The 19,797-nt window shown below is 42.4% G+C and overlaps 1 protein-coding gene and 1 long non-coding RNA gene across 3 annotated transcripts in view; one reads left to right on the forward strand and one right to left on the reverse strand.

Moving 5' to 3' along the window:
• Positions 1–19,797, forward strand: part of GALNT10 (polypeptide N-acetylgalactosaminyltransferase 10) — a 116,957-nt gene that overhangs the window by 85,160 nt on the left and 12,000 nt on the right. For both annotated transcript variants that reach the window (XM_045027432.1, XM_045027433.1), the window contains exons 5-7: positions 5,670–5,855; positions 8,493–8,676; positions 9,556–9,673. In XM_045027432.1, the coding sequence (XP_044883367.1) occupies positions 5,670–5,855; positions 8,493–8,676; positions 9,556–9,673 (488 nt within the window). The remainder of the gene's footprint in view (positions 1–5,669; positions 5,856–8,492; positions 8,677–9,555; positions 9,674–19,797) is intronic.
• Positions 10,861–19,797, reverse strand: part of LOC123375960 — a 39,957-nt gene continuing 31,020 nt past the window's right edge. Inside the window, exons 4-6 of the long non-coding RNA XR_006581643.1 lie at positions 12,134–12,299; positions 11,799–11,992; positions 10,861–11,154 (exon numbers count right to left, since the gene is read on the reverse strand). This is a non-coding gene — a long non-coding RNA (uncharacterized LOC123375960). The remainder of the gene's footprint in view (positions 11,155–11,798; positions 11,993–12,133; positions 12,300–19,797) is intronic.

Below are 19,797 nucleotides of genomic sequence, written 5' to 3' on the forward strand. Positions count from 1 at the left end.
GTAGCCTATATGTAAACTCAGGAATCTTTTTATCCTGGAGAGGCTTTTCAGTATTGCAAGCAGTCAGCAACTTCATGTTACTTGGAAGCAGTTCTTATGCTTAGATACTTTGTACACTGGGATGAGGAGTCCACAAAAATTTGAGCCAAGAGAAGACATTAATCAGACAGCATTTTATTAGTGATAATTTAAAACAACAATTTTATCAGAGCTCCTCCTCCTTAGTATAGATCTTTATTTACAACTCAAAATAAAGAAAGCAAAAGATTTTAAGTAGTTCTGACTAGTAATGTTAATATATTAATTATATATTAGTCTGCCAGCAAGCTTCCAATTTTATTTTTAATCTATATATAAGCTTATTATTTATACAGCTAAATTACATTCCACATAATGTGTTGTCTCTGGAATTCATCTAGTTTACCTTTCATTAAAGTAAATTGCCCTTGTAATAAAAATCGCTCCATGTCAAGATGTCATAATATAATATATTTTTAAGCACCATATTTGTAGCAATTTGTGGGATAACCTCAAACAAACAAGTTAGATATTCTTTTAAAAACAAAAATATAAAGTATTGTCATAATCTGGTAGAAGATGGTTGTCTTATTCTAAATTTTCGTATCTGAGCATCGCGTGGTCCAACAAGTAGAGCAAAGGAGAGCATGCCCAGGCTCTTTCCTTATTCCCTTCTCTATTTTTGCCCTCTTTTCCTTTAGAAAAACATAATTTTTATTGCAGGGTTGCTCATGAGTGTTGTCGTTAACTCGACAACACTTTTTTGGTGGGGGAAAACACATCCATAGGCATAATAAACCCTTACTAGTTTACATGTCAATAAACCCCAGTCCTACACTTGCAATAAAATGTTATGCTGATGTGTGAAGTTTCCTGTGGCTGTTGGAGATGGGGCAGCTGTGACGCATCTCTTTGAGTTGGGAAAGGGGAGAGTACTGCATCTTGTTTGACCTCAACAATACTGCATGTGCTATTGTGCAGCATTAACTTTCAGTGCCTCTCCCATCCATTAATGCAGTTTAGGGAGGTTCCTAGCATCACAGCTCAGGGCAACTGCACCTGTATTCCTTCTCTGTGGTCCACCAAGGGCACCCACTCTGACTTCCAGCTGCCATCTCTCTTGGGAAGGTGTCTCACTTCCACTTGTCTGGGGTATTTCCAAGCTGCACAGTTCCCTGCCTATACTGTGAATTCTCCAGCAAGCCAGATTGGCTAAGCAGGCCTGTTTCTCTTTCTCCTCAGAGGCTATAAACAGCATAATTGCCCACTGTTACACTTATTCTTAAGGTGAAAACATTACAAAGAAAACATTAAAAACAATTAAATAACCTATACAAATGCTAAAAAGCTTATCAGAGATCACCCCAGCTCCAGCAAGAGTTCTGGCAGGTGATCAGTCCTTCCAAACCCGCCAAGGGGTTTTCTGAGATCAGCAGTTCATAACAGCTGTTAGCACAGAACACGCATCTCCATGAATCTGTGAGTTGCTCCTTTATACTGTTTGGACCTCTGATCGGATCCTCATGTACAGGTGATCAGCAGACAAAGGTCCCTCCTCAGGGGAGCTGAGTTCTTGCATAAATGGACAGGGTATGTTCAATACACCTCCCTCTAGAGATTTCTTGAGTCCTTTTGAAGCTCATAATGCCTCTTTCCTTCCCCGCTCCTGAGCCATTACATACAATCCTTTAATAATACATAAATGTTTTGCATTTTTAATGCAATAAACTCCTAAGACACTTAAACTTCATTTAATATCGTTTGTCCAGGAAATTACCATCTCTGTCACAACTAGTTGACAGTGCTTTGCCTGACAAAGGGTAGTTCAGGTTCTGGTACCAGCAGCTAAGCAGTTATGACCAACCCCACAGTAATGGGTAGCTTTAAAGATGTATAACAAATGGAGAGAGAGCCTTCCCGAGTTGTCTGTTTCCGAGGGACTGTTACAACCAGTGAAGGAAAGCACCTTTGTAATGAGCCGATAGCTCTAAGCTACTGTTCTTTGTTTTGTTTTGTTTTTTCACTTTATTGTTCCATCGTGGGGAATGAGACACTTGTATGCCCAGTCACATGCTGGGAGGACAATAAACACAACTGGAAAGTGTTTCAAACATGGTCTCCTGCAAGCCTGCTTTTCTTATGAATGCAGCCAAACAAGCAGGACACTGTGGTGTTCTTCAAAGCCCACTTATGTCTGTGTCTCATTCAGATAATGCTACCCATAATGTCACCTATTGGATTGCATCTTGGTTGCATTTAGGAAAAGATAAATTTCACTGCTTAAATTATTTGACACAGAAGGAGTAAAGAGCTCGAGGCTCTTTATCCTGAGAACTAAATGGGGGGTGAAGAACTTGACCCTTTGATGTTACAGTGAGGGTGCAGTATGGGAATCTAGATGGATTAGAACAGCTGATGTCTTCTGGAAATTTGGCTACTCGTATATCCTTTCTCTTTCTTATCCTAGTAGAGTAACGTCACATAAAGTGTTCTTAATTCTTAACTGTTCATTTATTAGCTGTTGCTAATTATCCGTCTCTCTTTGACATCATGTTTACTATAGAAACAACTATCACATCTCCTATGGAGAAAAATGCCTATGCTATGTTCTTAAATTGTTCCGTGATTGCTGTAATTCCTAGTTCAGCTCCACCAAAGTGAGTGCTAGAATAGACTTGACTGCCTTTAATGGATCCGTCTCTCAGCATTGTAGGTGATGTGGTGTGGAAATGCTGGAAGCTGGTCTCCACTAGTGTCAGCAAGTGCCACAGCTGGTGAAACTGCACTGATTTGTAGAACAACTGTAAGACATGAAGAAAATGCTAGTGCATACAAGGCATTGGAATGCCAATGGGAGATAAACAGCAGGCACAAATTCTTTAGATGTTTGTTTTAGTCACCTGTGCCTCATCATAAATAATGAGACACTGTATAAATACCTCTTAACATTTAAGATTCTATGAAATTTCAGCAGTTTTTCAAGACCCGCTAATGTTTTGCGGAGGAAACTGATTTAGATGCAGTAATTACCATAGGGCATGATTATGAAAACACTGCAGTCCTATGAAGTCAATATTGGGAGGATCAGATGCATAGCGCCTGCTTTTCTCTTCCTTACTGAGTTACATAGTAATAAAAGAATCAGCTGTTTTGATGATGATTACCTTACTCTGATTTTAGAGTACTGGAACCAAGGTACAATTTATACCTTGAACTTGGTTTTGGGTAACTCTTTTGGACATAGAGTGGGGAATTTTTTCTTTCCAATTATGGCAAGGAATGATACGGCTGCACTAAATGAGTGATGGTTGTGGGTTTTTTTACTATTTTTTTAATTAACAGTCACTGCCTACGCAATGCTGCATGAGGAATGAGTGTTAATATCTTGTCTGGTCTCCCAGAGAGTTCCTTTTTTGAAAGATTTATCCATTCAATTAGAGGAAATTGATTCCTGGTTGCTGCAGTGGATCTCTTCAAAAGTTACTTGAAAAGGGTGAGGGAAGGGTATTAGCCTTAGCTAGAAAGCAATAATTAGTAAAGGTTTTACTAAGCAGACCAACCTGTTTTTAATTTTTTAAATTATTTTAATTGCTCCAGCTGTACAGATATATCAGACACACACCAAAATGAGTTTGGTCTTATTAAAGCTGTTGGAGATTTAAAATCGGGCTCTGAAGAAAGGAAAAATGTCAAGTTTTGCACAAGGAATACTCTAAAAATATTTAAAGGGAATGAATTCAAGAGCAGATTTTGGCTAATTCTGAGTGACTGCTGGCGGCATCAAAGGTGAGATGAGAAGTATTTTGTAACTCCCAAGATTATCTCCACCTTTGACCCCCCCACCCCCAAAATAAAATCCAAGATACACCAAGGGAATAAATTTGCCTTCTGGGCACCAAATTGTAAGCAGTATAACTAGATTAAGATTGGGGCGGGGGGCGTAATCCTTGGCTAGCTGAGCTGATTAATCCGTATAGGAACTTGTTGTGCCATTCCTCAGGACTGTTGGACAACTGTCCCCTCAACTCTCCAATTGAGGTGCCTTTTACACTGCTTTGCTGTGAGAACAACTACTCCTGCTCTGTTTACATACACTCTAGCATGCAAAATCAGTCCCAGTTGAATTATATGAATGCTTTTAGCCAGCCACTCCTGAATTATATTGCAGAATGACACCAGCAAATTCCCTGTCCCAGACTTGTCCCTAGAAATGTGCCCAGCTCTTTCCTTATGTGCAGTACAAGCTCATAGAAAGTCCATTTCATTAATAGACATGATATGCACAAACCCTGTTATCTCAAATGGGGGTTCCGGACACTTCAATCCAAACGCACACTGGTTTAGATGAGACAATAAAATAAGTTTATTAACTACAGAAAGATAGATTTTAAGTGATTACAAGTAATGAGGCATAAAAGTCAGAATTGGTTACAAAGAAATAAAAGGTAAAATGCAAACTAATACCTAATTTAACAAGCTGAGTGAACTTAAAGCAAAAAGGTTTTCCTCACCTCATGATCACAGCAGTCTGGCTGGATTCTTCAGCCAGGATCCCTCCCCCAACTCACTGATGCTCATTTTGTCTTTCAAACATTGTTTATGCCGTGAGTAGAGGTGAGGGGGGAGAGGTGATTTTGTATCCTCTGTTCTCCCTTCTTATAGTATTTCTCTTCTTTTGAGAATCATCTCCAGCTGGTGTTCAGGCGACCGCAAGGTTGTTTGCCAAGATGTAAATGTCTCACCCCCCACCCCTCTTTCTGGCCAAAAGCCCAGAAATAGTCCACTTGATTATATTGACACCTGGCTCAGGTACTGTCTAACCTTTTGTTTCTGGAAAAACTGATTTGGGCTGGTTTTTCTGAACTTGGAGCATGTCTCAGCAATGTCATACAGTAGAATCTTATAACTTTACGTACAAGGTTGCTACATGCATTTTACCAGGATGATGATGTTCAATAGATTGAGTTTTCAAATGGTACCTCACAAGGCACATTTTGTACAAAATGTATCCTAGTTTTGTGAAAGTAGTGAACATAGGGGCAGTGTGTTCAGGAATGATCTCTAAACCTTTCCAGCTTGTAGAATCAACATCACTAGGTTGTGGGGAGTTTTGTTGTTGGGTTTTTTTGCTTGTATATATTTGTGTGAGAGTGGACGTGTTTTGAGTGCTTGAAGAAATTCAGGAAAAACTAATTCAGTAAATGTTGTATACAATTCTGAGAGTGCTCTTTTTGTGCTTTTGTGGCGTAGTGAGTTACTTAATCCAGATCCAGTTCCTGAGAAAGCTTGGGCTCCTACTTTCATGAGCATCCCTGCTATTGGTCAATAGTTCCATTGTTATCCCAAGGTTCTGTTAATTAGCTTTTGCTTTGTTGTGTATTCTCTTGTCTCGCAGCTTCTTTCTAGTCTTAATCTCCTCCATCCGTTTGTTCTCTTTCTGAGTTCATGGAAACTTCAGAGATCCAGATCCATGAGCAAACTTTGAACCCACAGTTTAAAGATGACTCGTACTTCTTCCATCTTGCCTGGACACTCTTTCCTATTAGTTAAAGGCTGTTCAATACCATGTTCAAAAGACAGCTAACAACTAAGGAAGGAGCTGCATCTTAAGGAGTGATTGTTACCTTCTTTAACTTTACTCTTTTACCCAGAACACCTGAAGAAACGTTTGGAAGACTACATGGCCCAGTTCCCAAATGTCCGAATCCTGCGCACCAAGAAGAGAGAAGGGCTAATAAGAACTCGAATGCTGGGAGCCTCTGTGGCAATAGGAGATGTGATCACATTCTTGGATTCTCACTGCGAGGCCAATGTGAACTGGCTGCCACCTCTGCTAGGTAAGGAGGTTGTTTGAAGTGTTTCCCAACATTGATCTTCAGCCTGGTAAAAAGCTGGTGACAGATGTCGGCATATGGTTTATTGTATGTCCAGGCTGCTGTCTTCTCATTCAGAAATGTCCAAAGAAGAAAATAAACGACTATGTGGAAAACTGACTTTCTAAAGAAAATCCTGGGAGAGCTGTCAGTGACCTGTAAACTTCAGTACAACGCATTTCTCTATGCAAGAGTCATAAAACACACAATTTCCCTCAAAACAGTTTTTTTAATTAAAAGCAGAGATCATGTTCTGTTACCCCCCACTAAGAGAACTCTTGCATAATTTATAGTTTGCTGGAAGAGCAAACCATTCATGTAGTCATTCAGCAGCTCGTAAAGAGAAATTAGTTGTAGGACATAAAGCTAAGCTTGTAGTTTTTAAATAGCTCTTGACTGTTTCTATGGAAATATATTTAATCTGCAAGCATGTGGAAAGTCATTTTTTGTGGATAATATGAACTGCTGCTATGTACACCTAGAATGTGTGTGATCCTTTACGAAGTGGACTCTAAAATAGTCTTTAACAGGATTGCGGTTTCATAAAATAAATTTGTCTGCATGTATCTTATTAAATGAACAATGTTCTCTTTTTTTCAAGGGAACTGGCTTTTTTTCCTGTGCATCTTAATTCTGACCTGCAGCACCCCACTCCCCTACTAATCTAATTCTGGACCTGCTTTTAGATGAGAGACTACTTGTGCCGAACTGCAAGTTAGTTTTGTGCAATGCCCAGATACAAAGTGGGATGAGACCACTCAACCTGGGTTTTTTGCATGTGCCAGGATTTGGACTCGGGACACTTGTAGGACCAGAAGGACTGTGCTCACTAAACCAGCCACATGACTTCCAGTGGGCATCTGGGAGTATCCAGTTTACTTAAGGCTGCAGTGCAGTTTGTTTATGTAGCATCTTTAATCCTGAAGAATATCAGACTACTCTACAAGCCTATTTCAAGTGACATATGTACCATTGGAATGCAGCCACCTCTGGGGTGAAACTTGGCATCTGTCTAGCAAATAATGACAATACACACCAAGAGGTGAAGAAAAATGCAGTCACAAGCTGAAATGAAAAATTGTCTGCTGGGTTCTCATAGAGCAATGCTGTTACTTTCACAGCCTGTCAATTTGTGTGTCTGGTATTAATTCTGCATGGTGTAAAACATTTGCGACTTCCTGAGCCCCAGGGAATGGAAACAAAAGTAGTCCAAATGCCTTTTAAATGAGAACATGTACAGTATGCTTCAATTTAAAAACATAAAACATTTTTGTTCCAAATGTTCCTTGGAATCTAAAATATATTATCTGTCACTTTGGTTCTTAAAGTTAACTTTTAGTTAAGAAAACTTGTTGTTAAAATGAATATTGAAGAAGTTCCAGATGTCTAGGTTGGAACTAATCCTGTCTCAGTATTTTCCAGCTGGAATTAAAGATTGAGGGGAGGCACAGATGTACGTTTCTAGAGCCTGCCAAGATTAGTTATGCCATTAGTCTGAATCACTTCCTGCCAGATTCTGGCACGACACTTCAAAGCTTATTGGGGTTAGGTGGCATAATGGGTTATTGCACTAGCTTTCAACCAGTGCAGAAGGGGGTCACATCCAGGTCACTTGTTAAAATGAGTTTTGTGGACTCTGCGAAGTCCTTAGAACATGCAAGTCTGTCTGTTTCATCTGGCATTTTAAGTGGCAGGGAACCACTGAGAAGGGTGGGGAGATATCTAGGTTTTTTGTTTCCATTTGGAATGTGTTCAGTTTTTCTCTCAAACCATAGGGTGGCTATTACTGGAGCGAGTGCCTAATCTTTCTATATCATGTAGATATAACTTAGGATAAAGAATTGGTTGATGTCATAAATACATATCACACCATTATCTGGTGTAACATGGAGCCTCTGTCCAAGAAAAGATTTGGGATGTGTTTACTCTGCAGTCATGGGATGCAACTGCAGCTCATATAGATATACCTGGCTAGCTCAGGTCATGGTAGCAGTGAAGCTGCAGCAGTGTGGGTTTCAACATGGGCTGTACGTGCTCACCCAGAACCCTGGGTAATTACTTACCGGTAATTGGCTAGCCCATGCTGACACCTGTGTTGCTGTATCTTCACTGCCACCTGTGCCCAAGCTGGCTAGATTAAAGCTAGCTCAGGTGTGGCTACAAAAGCTGCAGTTTCATCCTATGATTGCAATGCAGACTTGCCCTTTTAGTTTGAGGGGAAGCGATAGCACAGGTCAGAACTGAGATGCACATTACGTGGAAAATAGAATTCTAACCTAATTCTGGCCAATATAATTGGTTCCTCGTGCTCATATATACTGAACTGACATGCAGTTTTTAAGGAAAAAATAAAAACAAAGCAGAAAAATCACCCATTCTGTAATGAGACAGCTTCTCTAGATCTGAAGGTGTTTAGTGGTACATTAAAGTTGGACTTTGGTATTAGAATTATAACTAGTTGTATGGTGGTTGTTCTGTGGTGATGAGATAGTCGGCTCTTGTTTTAATATTGGCTTCATACCTGTAGATACTTTCCTTGTAACTACTGGTGAAAGGGGCCACTAGCTACATGCTTGCTAACTTTTTCTCTGTGATCCTCAGACCGCATTGCTCGAAACCGCAAGACTATTGTGTGCCCGATGATTGACGTAATTGACCATGACCACTTTGGATATGAGACCCAAGCTGGAGATGCGATGCGAGGGGCATTTGACTGGGAGATGTATTACAAGCGGATCCCTATCCCTCCTGAATTACAGAAACCTGATCCTAGTGATCCCTTTGAGTAAGTTGTTGAAATGCAGAGTGATGATAGATGGCTAACGAAAGGTGCCCTGTTATAAGGTTGTTTATGCCTTGTTGTACTGGGAGTCACTAGTTGGTGGTAAGCCACCCTCCGCTAGCAGCTATTTATTTTGTTGGGTAATACATTTCATTTAGACCAAGAACTCTGGACACATTTTGGAGACCTAGTCTCTGCAGAAGTTTAGTTAATGAAAATTGGAATGTCTAATATAGTCATCTGTTACCAAGATCCTTGGAACATAAGTTTGTGACATGACATTAGGGATACTAACAACTAACAAATAGCTCATATGTCATTCTCAGGTAAAACCCCGTAGAATAATTAGACCAATTTTGATGATTGTCGTGGATTACAGAAACAATCATTTGGGATCAAACTGTTTTGTTGTGCTGTGCCTGCCAGCCGTAAAGGGCAATAGAATTGTGTCAAATTTCTGCATCAAAAAACTGAAGATCCACCTTTTGATTGCAAGCCCAATAACTTAGCAATCATGCTAGGAAACTTGATTTCCAATCTCTTGCTTCCCAAGCTGGCAGGGCAAGGAGGACTGCATATGTAACATGTTGGGGGTCCCTCTAGAAGAGGGAATTCCTTGTGTCACTCAACAGTGAACCAAGTAGCCAATATGAGGAATGGCGTTGACTGGTTCCGAAGGGAGCCCTGTCCAATCCTCCTGGGTTGCAAGGAGTGGGAAAGGGTTGTAAAGCAAGGACAACTGGTAGATGCTCTGACAGAGGTGCAGAGGCACTAGGAGTGGGTGGTGAGAGAAATATTAATGGTATCTTGTTTTTCTTAATGTTCAGCTGGAATGCTGTATCTTGAATATGTTTGTAATACGGAGTCTGGTTTTTCCTTAAGGTCTCCTGTAATGGCTGGAGGATTGTTTGCAGTCGATAGAAAGTGGTTCTGGGAGCTGGGAGGGTATGATGCAGGTCTGGAGATATGGGGAGGAGAACAGTATGAAATATCCTTTAAGGTGAGCTATGTTCTCTGAAAATTACTTTTGCTTTGAAAAGATCTTGAAAACTAAGCAGCTCTCTGAGGCATGGAGCACAAGTTATCTCTTGTGTATATATAACAAGACATTTGAAAGGTATGGGTGGCTGTAAGTAGGTAAGAGGGATAGCACTGTCATGAATTAAAGTGGCTAAGACACAGAAAACAAAGCATTAGTGATAGTCAATTTGCAATGTGACAGAATATTACCTGTGTGGTGCCACAGGATCCATTTTAGGACCAGTGTTCAATATAAGCGAGGTTTGTAGTTCCACCTATTAGTAAGGTTGCTTGACATTTCTCATTACAAGGTCCTGTTTTCAGTTGCTTATAACTTTTCAAACTTTAACTGTTTGTGCTGGAATTTTCCATGCCAGGGTATCTTCCTTAGGATGATGCTTTCTGGAAAATTCCAGCCGAAATAGTTCAGTTGCGTTCAGGAACTAGGTTAGGGGAAAATACATTTTGCCCATGTTGTTTAAAACAGGTGTCTGGCAACATTTTCTTTGAAAATCTCTAGTGTCCCCATGCTTTGGAACAGGACTTGAGGGGTGGATTTACTGGATGTGCTTTTTGGGTGGATTTTCACAAGGAAAACAAATTTGGCCAAGTTAGAAGCCTTTGAAAAATCACACATCTCAGACTTTTGGTATTTAGCAGCTAAAATGTCCAAAGATTCCATCCTCACTGAGCATGCTCCATTCCCTCACTTCTTCTAGTGCTGACCACACTGCATATGTACCATCTTCACAGAACAGATGAGTGCTCCCTCAAGGCCAGGGCCACAGGAGCGAAGCTGGGCTTCTCCTGTAATGGTTGCTACCAGCCGCTGCAGGCCAAAATGGGGCTCTGCACTGGAACTGAGAGCAGGGAGTCTGTCTCCTGTGCACTCAATGGTACCCCCCGCTGGAGAGTAAAGCCATTTGTGTTGAATGCAGAGGAGACGAAAGCTGAACCAGGGGAGAGAGGGAAGGAAGTAGATTGGGACTGGAGGAGATCGGGGGGGAGGGAGAGGACTGGGAGCTGGTGAGAGAAATGCAGGAGGAATGTGAGAACACTGAGATTGGACGAGGAGAATTGTGGAGAATGGCACTGGCTGGACAAGGAGATTGGAACTTGGAACCAGTGGGGGGATGAAAGGAAGGGGAACCTTCCAACTTTATCAGTAAAGGACGCAGTTAGTCCTGCAGACTGCCTCATTTGCTATCTAACCCAGGGATCGGCAACGTTTGGCACGTGGCCCACCAGGGTAAGCAGCCTGGCGGGCCAGGCCAGTTTGTTTACCTGCCGCATCCACAGGTTCGGCCGATCGCGGCTCCCACTGGCCGCGGTTTGCTGCTCCAGGCCAATGGGGGCTGCGGGAAGGGCAGCCAGCACGTCCCTCAGCCCGCGCCGATCCTGGATCTAACCTGATTCATCTCTAGAGTGGGCCCATCGTCTGCATTGAATGAAGCAAAGATCCTGTGGAAAAAGTAGTATGTGAACATGTAATTAGACTAACAGAATGCATAAACACAAGGGGGCTGAACTGAGATTGCACAGGCAACTTTAATTCTGGCATTTCCTAACTCCTGGGTGCTTGGCTTTGCAACCGCGCTCTGTGTGTTTGTGTGTGTGTGTGTAATATTGGATTGGAAAATACTGAACAGGCGTTTAGTAGGATTCTTAAGAGGGTTAGGTTATATATATGGACAGTAAGAACATAGTTATATTGCAATTTTTTTTACCTCTAAATAAATATAAACTGTCATGCTTCAGGGCACAAACTGAGATCTGATGTGTATTAAGAAGATGTTTCTCCTTGCTATGAGAGGTTTCTTGCATTTCCTCTGAAATGCCCAACTGCTGCCAAAGGCCAGATTCTGGTCTAGATGGAGAACTGGTCTAATCCAGGATAGCAGTGCATATGTTTTTGAGGCTCTGACAATGCTCATTTCATGTGAATGAGGCTATTTTTTATCCCAGTTGTGACTGTTAAACACGTAGTCATTTGAGGATGACATAAGGAAATACTCTATTGGCCATGCTTTAATGCTGTTGAGATACCTATATCTTTTATAATATTCCATTCTTCTGAAGCCACGGAAGTGTGTGAAAATTCTCACCTCCCACATTGATATGTTTTCTCCTTGCTGACATCTGCAGAACTCTGGCTTCATTTTGTTTTCTCACTGTAGAACTCATTAAAAATGTTGGATCAATAGACTCTGATGAATGAAGGCTTCTTTTCACAGAATGGGCACAGTATGGGCAGTGGCTGTGCAGACCTCTCCACACTTACCAGTTGGTGGTTTCAGTCCTGAATTAGAGAAGCCAGAGTTGAGAATGGTTTAGTCTCTAACCAACCAGTCCTGACTGCTAAGAGCTAGACTAAGACCGCTCTCATTACTTATAAGCCCCAAACATTTGGAAAAGTAAGTGGCTGATGGTGATGACTCACCTGGCTTGGGGAAGGTTCTGCTAATCATTGCTGATTGCCTGAGACCAAGACACAGGTCTGCGTGGTGCATGAATTTGTTGAGCAAAAGTGGTGTCATTGCGACCAGTGAGACTCCTGTTATCTGTGTTGCCATGAAATGATGCATCCTGAGATATCTTCAGTGAATCTGGTAGTGGTAGTGGATTTCATAAACAGAGGGAATGAATTTTTAAAGGTTAGTTAAAATGTATTTCTGTACAGAATGCCCCCTTACGCACTAGAGGGTATTCAACCCCATATCTGCGTTTAACTCAGTTATGGTTTAATTTGCAATTTTCCTTTAACAGATTGCATTAGCATTTTGATTTTTATAGTCCTAGGTGCAACTGAAAGAAACTACCTGGTATCGGTATGGGTCCAACAGATTGCAGCAATGACCATGAAACAGTGCACAGTTCAGCTTAGGCAGCCAGAGTCCCTACTTCAGTTCATATCTTATTTGTTTCTTTCACCAAGTAATTTCACAAATCTGCATGACTTTATGCTGTTTAAAGACCTATCAAACTCTGTTCATCTGGCAGTTACCACACTATAAATGATATCGTCCTCTCATTGTTTATTTACAAAAGGCTAAGTAATAAAGCCATATTGGAGGTCTCTTGTCTTCTCTACTAGAGGGAGGGGGGGAGAATCTCCCCTTGGAGATTCCATTACAGTTGGATCCATTTATCCCTTTCAGTGTTGTGTAATGAAATTGTGTAATATTGTAATTCTCTGCAGGAGAGGGCAGAGGCCGTATTCATCTTCTTTCTCTTGGTCCCCTTTTGAAAATGCTGGTTTCCAAGAGCGATGACAGTGGCTATGGAGTCCCTTTGTGTGTGTCATGCTGCAGCAGACAGTGTCACTGCTTGATCTACAGGAAACGAGACTACTTCATTCATCTGTTTGCTTATTCTCTCTGAAACGCAGTGTGTTTTATGTCAGTCCAGAGGGTAATTTATGAAGGGCTAAATTTACTCTAATTAATCTCAGCAAAGACCCCTTTTTCTTTCTTTGTGACAGAAAATGAAGTTTTAACTGAAAGAGGCTCACTGTATTTCAGAAATTAAGATAAATTGATACATTCATCTGTGGCTCATTGATTTAATAATTGTGCTGGAATTACAAGAATAGAAGGTTTGTTCATAATAAGAAGACATGCAGATAGAATTTTGAAGCTATGAAATTTCTTGGCAAAAGGGACATTGTCAAATAGCTTTAAAATCAGGGTCTTAATTAAGGTATCTACCTTAGGATTATTTACTATTAGGGTCGCCAGAATATGCTTTTTATTTTTATAATTTCAACAGATTTGTTTATTTGTTGGGCTAGATATTAGAGCAGACCCATGGACACAGTGATGGTAGAATAAGGGAAAAGGGAGTGGAAACTGGTCTTTTTTTGTGCTTGTTTGGTGGAAAAACACCACTGGTTGGCTGGATTTTTGTTCTTAAATAGTGAAAAAAGCACAAATATTAAATAGCAGGAAGTAGTTGCCCTTCATTCCAGTCAGATCCCTGGTTGCAGTCAAAACATCACACACTAACTTCCTAGCTGGCCTCCTTTTCCTGTGACTTCCTCCATCCCTTAAAACAAACCGGAATTGCTACACACAGGCCAAGGAGCCATCTGTCTATCCCAATATTCAGTCTCCTGCAGGAACCAAGAGGAAAGTGTTCATTAAAAAATATATATATCTCCCTTCCTGTTTTCTGTTCTTCTTTTTTTCTCTCCAACCCACCACCAATGAGTGCGAGGATACAAATTTTCCTAACTTGCATAATACAGTACCCCCACCGGGTCAGCCATTCCCATTCTGGTGATCACAATGATGAGGGCCCTAGAAATACCTCTTCTGCTTCTCTTTTGTTAGTAAGGCTACGTCTACACTACCACTTTTGTCTGTATAACTTATGTCGCCATCAGGGATGGGAGAAAACCACACACCCGAGCAATGTAAGTTCCATGGCCAGAAGCGCTGATGTGGACAGCGCTGTCGGTGAGAGAGCTCTCTCTCACCTGCATAGAGCAGATACACAAGCGATCGAACAGCTGCATCTGCAACCTCACTAGTGTAGATATGGCCCTACTCTAGTGTCCATCCTGACTTGTCTCCTTATCTCACTCACAGATCGTGCCTCTTGCGTTTATTCTGGTGATCAAAAATTGCTGCGCTTCTCTAAGCCCTCCTCCAGAAGCATCAAATATGGACACATTCCAGTTTCCACAGCATGACACAGGTTGCATGTTTTACAATAAGTCCAAATACTCCGCAGTTGCCACCTGCATGATTAGTGTCTGTGCTTCCCTCCTGCCACCCCGCCTCCTACATTAGCAGCACGTTTGATTTACGTTTCACTGTTTGCCCCGCTGCAGGTGCTCAGCATAGGGCACAGCTGCAAAGGGGTTGCATCTGACAATGTTGCTAGTTTTATGGCTCAAATTAGCACTCATTGTGAGCCTTCCCTGCTTATTCTGAGCATGTATTCAGGCAACTCTCCAGCAGCTCACATGTTTGCCCACAGTGAAACAGGCCAGGCATTCTACTGCTTTCTCTTCAGTCAGTGCAGAATACTTAATTCTGGAGGGGCTCAGCCTCTTTCCCTTCTCCCACTCCTTTGAAAGGCAGAGTCGATCTCCGTTAACCACCTAGCATTGGGGTCTCTATTCATCCCCGGCTACCAAATGAAGCCGGATCAGGTGGCAAACTAGTTTCCTACCAAACACCAGCAGGAAGATGGAAAACACCCCAGAAGGGGGGATACTGGACATGGCTGCTGTCGCTGTGTTAAATACTCCAGATGGGGGGAAGGGGCCCCACCAATGATGACTGCTGCAGTAGGGGACGGCTCTGTGCAGAGTCACACACCAGTCCACATTTCTTTTTGCTTTTTTAATCCCCCCTCTAGAGAAATAAGTTGCAGCTTTGGGGGTGGCTGATGCTCACAATAAGTGGGGCTGAGATCTACTCATTTGCTCTTTCCTATTGCTTCCTTTGCTCTTACCTTCTTCCTCCTGTACAGAGAACTCCCTGATCTGTCCAATGCCCCCTTTTCCCTCCCACCTGCCTCAGAGACAGCAACCCACTCTCCTCTCCACCCACTTGTCCCTTACGTTCCTATTCCCCTTGTAGGTAGTAGAAGGTTGGCTTTCTTTTGCTGCTTCCCAGTTCCCCATGGGGCAGCATGTGGTCATTCTGCCACGTTCTCTGGAAATTGTAGACTTTGTACATCCAGATAGTTTGGAATTATACTCTAACAGAACTGTTTTTTCCTAAAGTCTTGTATAACATTGCTACTTAGAGCAGCAGACAGAGAATGTGCTAGCATAACATGAGGATAGTGGAGAAGGGGTGAAATATTACTTTGTTTTCCTATCACATTCCTTCAGAAGTTCTAAATTGCAGCTAGTGAATGAAGCAGGCATTAGTCTACCAGAGAAGACTGGGATAATATTGCCTGTTGTAGAGTTAATCTGCCTAGGATCACACAGCCAGGGATGAGAAATCCTGGTGCCATTGCAGTCAGTTGCAAAACTCCCATTGACTTCATTGGGGCCAGGATTTGACCCCAGTTCTCCTGATTCCAGACCACCTTCCCTCAAGACCCAGGATTGCAGTAGTTGTGAATATTTATTTCCATTATTCCGGAAAGAGATCTGATTAGATCACCAGATGAACTACTGGCTGCCCTGACTGCCTTTATCTGTAGTCCTCAAGGAGCTTTAGTGATGGCTACTAGAACCTTGAAGCTCATCTCATCAAAATTAAACTTTGATATGTACTGTCATGGTAGCCAAGGAAGATAGGAAGCTCCACATTATATCAGCTCCACTCAGAATAAACACAGAACCATCCCATCTCTGTTCTTAATATGGAAAAAGGCAACAGATCATGACAAACATTCTTGTGAAGGCACACGGTCCTGCCTTACAGGAAAGGAAAGTTGACTCAGCACTTAATTTTAAAATGGTGTATTTTTAGTGTTATGTCTCATGCAGATTAACTGTATGCCTTACTTAAAACTACCTAACGTGGGTAATTGATTTCATCCATTCTCTCAGCTGGCACACAGCTATTTTGAATTTCTTTGTCCTGCAGTTATTACTTGACAAATCCTTGATTACTGTATATATATGTTTTTCCTTCAGTGCTAACTTTCTAATTCTTTCTGTGAGCCATGTTTTGCTGATTCCTGTCACACTTCCCCCCCCCTTCCCTCCAGTTTTATAGATAAGAGCTGGTAATTGTCTTCATGGAGGCTGTAATGAATTCTGTCATCACACAAAGAAGCTTGCTAATAAAACACATCAATGCAGCAATGAAAATGAATGCGAAGCACGCTTTAAAATTAGATTTGTACTTCTTGTGTGCAACATTGTCACTTACAGAATGACGAAATATTTAAAAGACACCAAAAGCTGAGCTGAATATATTTGAAAGCGCCTTGTGGTATGTCAGTAAGACTCACAAAGCTTGCAGCTTCATTCCCAGAGTGCTGCAATTGCACAAAAGTCAGTAGGCAGCCAAATATTTTAAATTGTGGCCAGAAAAGTGGATGTAGAAATTACTATCTGTATGTTCCATGTTCTTTCAGCAATTTACTTGGCTTAATAGTCTGTCTCGTCTTGGGATCTTCTGTAATGATATCTTCTACTGTGATTGTAATCTTCTCTGATGCCAGGTGACTTCCTACATGAATGATACTGATACGTCACACCCTTGTGAAGTGCTTTGAGATCTACTGATGAAAAGTGCTGTATAAGAGCTAGGAATGACTATGGATGTTCAGTCTAAGCCTATTTCTCTGTTCTGTGTAGGTTCTCACACCCTGTTCACACCATAGTATCAGTGCTATCCAAAAATTGTAAATCTATGGCTTGCCTTAGCTCATCTAGCAAGGGTGTTCCAGGGCAGCTGATCTTATTCCTACTGACTGCACACTGCCTGAGTCCGTGGTCCCAGAGGGGAAGTGTGTCTTTGGCTAGCTTGCTCCCAGTGCATTGAGAGTCTTGAAGATGAAGAGCAGGACTTGGTAGCTCATGGGCAGATAGTGCATGTGCTCCTGTCAATCTGCATATTATAAGGCGGCAGCTGTATTCTGAACCAATGGAGGTTCCTTAAAGCCTGTGGATTCACCCACAAGTATGATGTGTTATAACAATCTAATGTGGCAGGCATGTGCGTGATCACCACGGCCAGACCTGTGTCTGACAAGATGGGATGCAGTCTTCTGTCCAGCTGGAGAAATCTTACATTACTGTTATTGTGGGTGACCTGTTCTAGGAGTCCAAGGATAATTGTGTCTTGGAGGCCATATTCCCTAAATGAGAAGTGGGTAAACTCATTTACTTGAGTTTATCCTTGACTGCGCTGCTGCGGGTGGGAGAGACTGCTTGTACATTTTAAACTTGGGTTAGGCAGTCCTTTTATCTGCACACAATGCTAATGCCCTGGGATGAGGAAGAGCACAGCTGGTGTAGCCTCCCACAGGAGTAGTGCCTTAGGTAGAAGCAAGGTGCCATTATTTCTTGGCCTTAGTGGAACCTTCAGCCTTATTGATCACTAAAGCTCTGCAGGCTTTCCCTGGCTCAGAAGACTCTGCAGTCCTCCTACACAGACTATCTGCACTGAGAACTCCTAAACTCCAGGTTTCTCTCGCTGCTCCTGCAGCCATCTTTGCTTCCCAATCAAGTTCCATACATTGAATCCTGCTTTCTATCCCAAAAGCCTTGCAGATCTGCTGATCCCCATAGCAGAGCTGCATCATGTGGGCTTAAAATATTACTGTATAATACTGAATTCTTGGTCCCTAGGTCAATAGAAATTCTGATATGTCCAAGCAGTGAAATCCTATTCCAGCCACTGCTGCAACCTGCCCCTAATGTAACTCAAAGGAGTTGGAGGAAGGAACAGCACTCTAATAGTACCAGTAGAAAGGACAACTGAAAGCACTCCAAAAATTAAAGCACAGTACAGACTGTATTCATCTACAGTAACTATCCTGTCCTCTCAAGATACAACAGTAATTAAATACTAAAGGAACAAAAATCCATAGAGCAGAGTTTGTCAGAATTCCTTTTTGTATTCTTTACAACAACAAACATTTGATTAAAATATTCTGGGGTAGTGGAATTCTGGTCTCAGGAAACAGTGATAATATAAAGAGATGAAACTTCATTAAGCTACCCACAAGAAATGACAATGATTATTAAATGGCTAGGGGCCAGCAGATAGAGATGAAACTCCAAAGGACTTTAGTGTTATAACTAGTAATTATGCAGCAGCCTTGGCCAAATATTTCATTCCCTTACTAAATATTTAATATTGTATCTGTAGAATATTAATGAATTGCCTTCTATGCATGAAGCTGTTGACTAAACTCATTGTACAGTGAATTGCAGGAGTCCAAATTAACCATGATGAAGACATGGACCAATAACGCTGCCTTAGCTTGCAGGCCAGTGGTCACCATCTTGTAATATATATTGTGATGGGTTGGATCACAGAAAACCCTTGGGGGTTTCTGTGATGTGCCAAGACTACTTCTGCCCCTGCTTTTCCTGCCAGCTCAGGACTCCAGCACCCTGTCTTACTGAGCCAGACACGCCAGTCTGTGCTAGTATAGACCCAGGGTCTGAACCACGTGCCCCAAAGCTGCAGACTTAGCTGAAAGCAACTTATAGAAGTGTTTCTGTCTTTACCACTCAGATCCCCAACTCCCAGTGGGGTCTAAACACCAAATAAATCAGTTTTACCCTGTATAAAACTTACACTGGATAAACTCATAAATTGTTCGCCCTCTATAACACTGATAGAGATGCACAGCTGTTTCCCTCCCCCCCACCCGCCAATGCGCGCGCCCTCTGGGTTAATTAACATACTCTGGGTTAATTAACATACTCTGGGTTAATTAATAAGTAAAAAGTGATTTTATTAAGTACAGAAAATAGGATTTAAGTCAGGGGTCCCCAACCTTTTCAGGACCAGGGACCGGTCGGGAGCGCTCGTCCCGCGGCTCAGCTGGACCGCCCGCAGGCGTGCCTGCGGGAGGTCCACCGGCTCCGGTTGAGCTGCCGCAGTCATGCCTGCGGGCAGCTCAGCTGGACCGCCCGCAGGCACGCCTGCGGTAGCTCAACCGGAGCCGGTGGACCTCCCGCAGGCGTGCCTGCGGGCGGTCCAGCTGAGCCGCGCGACCAGCGAACTGTCCGCAGTCATGCCTGCGGGAGGTCCACCGGAGCCCCGGGAGCAGCGGACCTCCCGCAGGCATGACTGCGGAGGGAGCGGTCGTCCCGCGGCTCGGGCGGGAGGTCCACTGGGTCGGTTCGCGGCCCAGTTTCTAAGAGGCCGCGGCCCGGTACCGGGCCGCAGACCGGGGGTTGGGGACCCCTGATTTAAGTGATTCCAAGTAATAGCGGACAGAACAAAGTGAATTTCCAAGTGAAATAAAATAAAACACGCAAGTCTATGTCTAAGAAAACTGAATACAAATAAAACCTCACCAGTTCCAGTAAGCTTCCTTTTACAGACTAGTCTCCTGCTAATCTGGATCCAGAAATCACTCGCACCCCCTGTAGTTACTGTCCTTTGTTCCAGTTTCTTTCAGGTATCCTTGGGGGTGGAGAGGCTCTCTTTAGCCAGCTGAAGA

This window comes from Mauremys mutica, chromosome 8 (assembly GCF_020497125.1).
Source record: "Mauremys mutica isolate MM-2020 ecotype Southern chromosome 8, ASM2049712v1, whole genome shotgun sequence".
Classification (NCBI taxonomy): domain Eukaryota; kingdom Metazoa; phylum Chordata; order Testudines; family Geoemydidae; genus Mauremys; species Mauremys mutica.